The 6,000-nt window shown below is 42.5% G+C and overlaps 1 protein-coding gene across 1 annotated transcript in view; it reads right to left on the bottom strand.

The window, feature by feature from the left end:
• Positions 1-3,077: 3,077 nt before the first annotated feature.
• Positions 3,078-6,000, bottom strand: part of LOC120528702 (kinesin-like protein KIF27) — a 40,412-nt gene continuing 37,489 nt past the window's right edge. Inside the window, exons 4-5 of the mRNA XM_039752858.1 lie at positions 4,309-4,452; positions 3,078-3,095 (exon numbers count right to left, since the gene is read on the bottom strand). Of these exons, the coding sequence (XP_039608792.1) occupies positions 3,078-3,095; positions 4,309-4,452 (162 nt within the window). The remainder of the gene's footprint in view (positions 3,096-4,308; positions 4,453-6,000) is intronic.

Here is a 6,000-nt window from a genome sequence, read left to right as displayed (position 1 = left end):
GACAAGTGCTGAGGAACTTCCGACGACACCGCACCAGCTATGGGGAAGAAAAAAGTCGGGCGAGCACAGAAGTCAGTCGCCAGACGGCGTTACGCTAGCCAGCAGCACAAGTTGCAGCCAGAGGTAGGTGACGGGCCCACAGATGAAGGGTCGCGGGCAGGGTTTTCCGCATGCGCGTCAGACTACCTCCTTGACGGCGAGAGGCAGAGCACCCGATGGCTGCCTGGGGATATGTGCCCGTGGAGTGACGGCGGAGCAAGTTCAGGAGAAAGCGATGCTGACCTGTGTCTCCCCCTCGGCCTGATCTATTGCCAGGAGGAGGAGAGCCTGGACGAGCTTCCCAAGGCAGTGTCCCCGGTAGAGCTCCTCCCTGAAGCAGGTAAAAGGGGGAAGGGCATGTGTGGGTTGCCCACCGAGGTAGATTGACTGGTGGGGATGACGGACCTTCTCCCCAAACCTCCGGATCACCCGAAGGGGCCTGGAGAATACCCAGGGCCTCGATGGCTCACGGTCGGCAGGAGGGGACGAGGGGACCCCGAAAATATTAACTTCTCTTGGGCTGTACGAGAGCTGAAACTTGTTCACCACCCCCCGCAGTCCTTAGTTAAGGTGTTTCAGGTCCTGCAGGAGACGAAGGAGGGCTTGGACAAGAAGCTCGGCGCCCCGATGGCAGCCATTGTCGACTGGCTGGAGATGCGTGAGGCGTCAGCCTGCAGGACGTAGCGGTACAGGTAAGTGTGCCATACAGGAAATGGGGGAGCGCAGCGCAGAGGCCGCGGTGATGGTCAGTACTGCTTGCCAGGCCGCTCCACCCACTACACAAGACGCTGCCATGATAACCGACAGCGTGGCAGAAGAGCATGCGGAGAGGCAGCTAGTGAATGTCAGCTGCCAAACAACTCCGCCCCGACTGCCCATGCCAGGGTTTCGGCCATCTAAAGGGGTGCAGACGGCACAGGATGTCCGTTCTTCCCATAAGGGGACCCAGACCGTCAGTGCACCCCAGAGGAAGAGGAGGACCCGGAAGAAGAGAACGGGAACTCCTGACAGGGCACAGCGTAAGCCCATCGACTTGCGAGCACAGGAGGTCTGCACTGCAGAGGGGCGGAGACGTCACAAGCCCTCTGCTGAGCTGGCGAAGGGTCAGGGGTTTCCTGCCTGCTTCCACTCCCGCAAGGGTCAAGTTGGAGGGGGTCGGCCATGTAACTGCGGCCATAGTGACCATGTCTGGAGGTGTTGTCCAGAGAGGATGTCCGAGTGGCAGGAACGTCAGGGCAGCACCCCCAGATCTGTTTATTATGTTTCCACAGGGCGGAGCCGTGGAGTTAAGGACACTGACTCCCTGTCCTGGAGAGGACCGGCCCTCACAGGGCATGCCGATGAGCCCCGCCAGGCTCATCTGGGAGAGGGGCAGTGTGATGGATGGCTGGGTCCCATGCCTGGCCGGGACACCCCTGCTACATATGTTCCAGGGGAGCAAACATTAATTAAAACTCACAAATGAGCCATGAAATAATTATTGCAAAAATAGAATAATTTACTATGAAGCACAAACCATACAAACATTTTTTTGGTTTTCCAAACTATTCACAGATAGCTCAGAAATACTCAGAAGTGACCTTTATTTTATGCAGTCATGTCTATGATGTATCATGTCGTTCTGCACAAGCTAGTTACCATAGCAACCTGCCCAACAAATGGTAGCACCCATCTTGAACCCAGAAGTTCAAGAAAAAAAATAATAATGACTAGAAGAATTGCAGAAATATCACAGAAAAAAAATTCCTCCTATTCTCTTGAGCAGTGTTTTAAACATGTGTCCAATGTTCTTAACTCTAGAATTTCTCAGGAAGCTGAGTTTTAAGTGCACAAAATGCTTAATGCTTAATGCTTAATGGTTGCTGATTCATTAGGTATGTTAATGTAGGTACTTATGCTTATTACCAATTCAGAGATAGTGAAGTGATATTTAGTCAGACTAGGGGGCTCCGCCCCCTGCTTGCTTTGCTCACCCACCCCCGGGTTTAGTTTACCAGACATACAATTTAAAGAGATTGTTATTTTCATGGGAATTGTTACATATGCATTATTTTCACTTTTACTTTAAAACTTTTGTAAAAACAATACTTGTCCTTTATTTCCGGCCCCGGGTGTGGTTAAATCTTTCTTGCAGGACGTATAATGCTGCTTGTGTTGTGAAGGGGGGGGCAGCTGAACGCATGCTGAGGAGGTGCTGTCAGGTCATCTGCTGTCTTTCTGCTGCTGCTGTTGTCGAGCTGCGTGTTGTTTTTGTTACGCTGCACATCTTTCTTTTACAAGTCTGTACAGCAGCTGTCCTTTTGCCACTTCATGTCTCTGCCACTCGCGTTGTGAAGGGGGGCTAAATGCACGCTAAGGAGTTGCAGTTGGATCATCTGCTGGATTGCTGCTGCTGGCGAGCTGTCGCGGTTTGAATTTATCTTTGCAAAGCCTGTACAGCAGGCTGTCCTTTTTCCACTTCACGTCTCTGCTGCTCGCGTTGTGAAAGGGGGTTTGGGGGTGGTAGCACTGAACGCACGCTAAGGTGAAGCGGTCGGATCATCTGCTGGCTTCCTGCTGCTGCTGATGGCAAGCTGCAAGTTCTGCTTGTCATTTGTCATTGTTTTAAGAGCTGGGAGCACATGATGTCTGTCGGCCAAAAGCATTCCAACAACTGCTTGGTTAGATGTCTGTGAACTTGTTTTAAATGTTGTCTCACTGCCTTTTCTTGCGTGATGTTAAAGTGTCTCTCGCGGGACATCAAATTGTCTTTGCGTGACATTAAAGTGTCTCTCGCAGGACATCAAATTCCGAGAAAATCACGTTTCATCTCCCTAGTCTCCCTCCCAGGATTTTTTTTTATAATAGAGAGATAACCAAACGATTTCTTAAAAGTCAGATACCCAAGTAATTTCTTGAAGATATGTTCATAGTTTTTTTTTAAAGCAAAGAACCATCACAAGACCCTAAGTGTGAATAGAGAGACATCAATATGCTGGCTGTGCCTCAGACAAAAATCTACTGGTATTCTAAAATCGAAAAAAAGGGATTGCGCTCTTTCATGGGATTCCATCAACCTGCATTATATGGGAGTGCAAGCCAGCATTACAAACTATGTGCTCTTTTGTCTAGTGTTTTATGTTAATGTCTCTTCTCAGCATTGGGGAAGATTTTTTGTGTTTTCATTGTGGCTTACAGTTCTTTCTGAACACATTCCCAGAGTGTGCTGTTCTTGCTGGATACAAAAAATATTTATTCATTTCTTAAGTTTCTTCTCTGTACCCCTTGTAGTGATATAATAGAATATAAGTTTTCATAAAGTAAACTGGACTGGATCCATGCCTATCCTATTAGCACTTAGTGCTAGGCAAGAGCCAGCTCTATTCTCAGTGCATTCAATTTCAGAGCATAATCACATTCACACACATACATTTTCTCTTAAACTAGGACAGTGTAAAATCACAAGCTAACTTAACAAAGATATCTTTGTAATGTGGGAGGAAAAGCAAAGTCCCTAAAGAAAATCACACATGGAAATGTGAAGAACATGCAAACTGTGCCCAGAGAATATGAATAACTTTTCTTAGAACCCTCGTAGCCACAGTGACATCTGATACCATTTTATGTACTGTATAAAGTATTAAATGTGGCCTGCACTAAGTATTTTGTAATATAATGAACAATTGTTTGCAACAATGCCTAATATTGGCCAATAAATTGATGAAATGGGGCCCCACCCAAGTAAACATTCCTTTAAGACACATTAATGGGGCAAGGGTAACATAGCTAGTAAATGTAGCTGCCATCCTGGCATTTTCAGAGAATTACAGAAATGTACCTACTTATCTCCTAGAGTATATTATAGTTATTGTGATATTAGAATACTTAGTAATTATAGCAAATTTGATATTATTATTATTATACTTTTTTAATTTCATATTGACTAAGGACATGAAAGGCAAACTACAGTTAAAATAAAACAAACAATGATGTTGTTCAAAAGCTTGGAATACATTTACTCCTTTATGCCCATTAGTAAGCAATAAAACTTGATATTCCTGATAACTGCAATTTTTGCAATATCCTATGGCTCTAATTGAAAATTAGATATTGCAGTACAAATCATGAACCATATGAAATGCTAAAGCTTACTCTGAAGTTGTAAAGTATGTTGAAGTTTATATTTACATAATTCAATGGTAATAAACAGATTTAATGAAAAGGTTGATTTAATTCATATGTGAGTATTACTGACGAAACCTAAATAAATGTATATAGTTCAACTGTTACCTGGAGCTTTTGTTTGTTTTCTTCGTCATCAAGAATGGCTAAGTGCACTTTATTCTCTTGAAGAACTGTGTTAATTCGAGCCTGTAATCGTTTCAATTCAGCTTCTTTTTGACTAAAAACCTTTTCATCTGCTGCCAGAGCATCCTTGAAAAAGAAGAGATCAAAAAATAATGTTACAGATCTAAACTTAGATACAACTTTCTGCCAGCAGTCACAGCTGCACCAGTAAACAGAAATACGATTTTTATAGAAATGCATGTCTGTAAATTAGATACAAGTTAAAAACGACCATAGTTCAACATTCCAGTACCATACAATACCATTTTCCAAGTCAGCTTAATCTTGTGCAGGGTCACAGGGGACTGAAGCTTATCTCGGGAAACACAGGAAATACGGACACAAACACACTTGGGCCAATTTACAATCCTAAATCAGAAAAAGTTGGGACAGCATGGAAAATGCAAATAAAAAAACTCTTGACGTTACAAACCCAAGATATTTTAGGTTTGATCTAGTCAACTTCATTTCATTTGTTAATATACATCCATTCCTGCATTTCAGGCCTGCAACACACTCCAAAAAAAAATTGGAACGGGGGCAAATTAAGGTCAAAAAATGGGTCAAAAAAATAAATAATGTGATTTCAAACAGGTGATGTCAACAGGTGATTGTAATCATGATTTGGTACAAAAGCAGACAGACTGCCCAAAACAAATCACTCCAAGGTTATATTAGTGTTTTTAGGATAACTAAACAAATAGGTCCAGTTAACTATAGATTGTTCTACTCAAGTACATCATTCCACATTTTATGTCTGAAACAATTATGTGTTCTGTTTTTCTTTTGGTTTTGAACTTATTTTAAATAGTTACTAGCTCTGATTAATTTTAGAATTAAATGTGATTTCCTTTGTCACTGATAGTTGCCACTAATTTATTCAAATCATCACTTCTCTTTAATAATTGCAGTCTGTTCTTGAGGTGGGTTAATGTTGCTTGTTATAATATTTCTGTAAAAGCTAAATTACCAAGTTGGACAATGAAAGTACTGTACTAGCTATCATATTGTATTTTTCTTTTCTTCTTCCTTTTTCACCTTGTGTCTTGGTTAATTTGGAGTCAAATTGTAAAATCCAGAAAATGTAAGATTCTTGCTGTTTTCAATGTTGACATCAGTATCTAGTGAGCTTGCGGTCCAGAAATCAGAGATGTGCATGATCCCACTTTACTTTTGCTATGTCATCAGTAACATCCCATGAAACTTAAAGGATGTATTCCAAGTTGGCATCTTAAAGAGAGGATCTTTGTCACTATTTGTGAGAAAATTCAAGTGTTTTGATTTTGTTGAATGTGATAGCTAATTCAAAAATTGAATCAATTGTTATTTTTATTGTCTACAAGAAAACACGTGGACCTCCAGTCCTCCCAAGATCTAGGTTCTAGGTGCTGCCATCATTCTTCATATTACATTATCAGCTTCTGAAGTTTGCTTCACACTCAGTAGCCATGTCACCTTCTCGATCAGTTTGCTTATGCAGTTTGCCATTTGAAAGACATGAACCCTGATAACTTTGCCGAGGCTAGAGTTGTTGATCTTCATCTTCCAACCATGTAATATACCTCTGCAATTTGCCTCACATTCAGCAGACGTCCCTGCTGTTCATTTTCTTTCTGCCATGTCACCTTCTTGTGC

The sequence above is a fragment of the Polypterus senegalus genome, chromosome 4, assembly GCF_016835505.1.
Source record: "Polypterus senegalus isolate Bchr_013 chromosome 4, ASM1683550v1, whole genome shotgun sequence".
Lineage (NCBI taxonomy): Eukaryota > Metazoa > Chordata > Cladistia > Polypteriformes > Polypteridae > Polypterus > Polypterus senegalus.
This window is presented reverse-complemented; position numbering and strand designations above follow the sequence as displayed.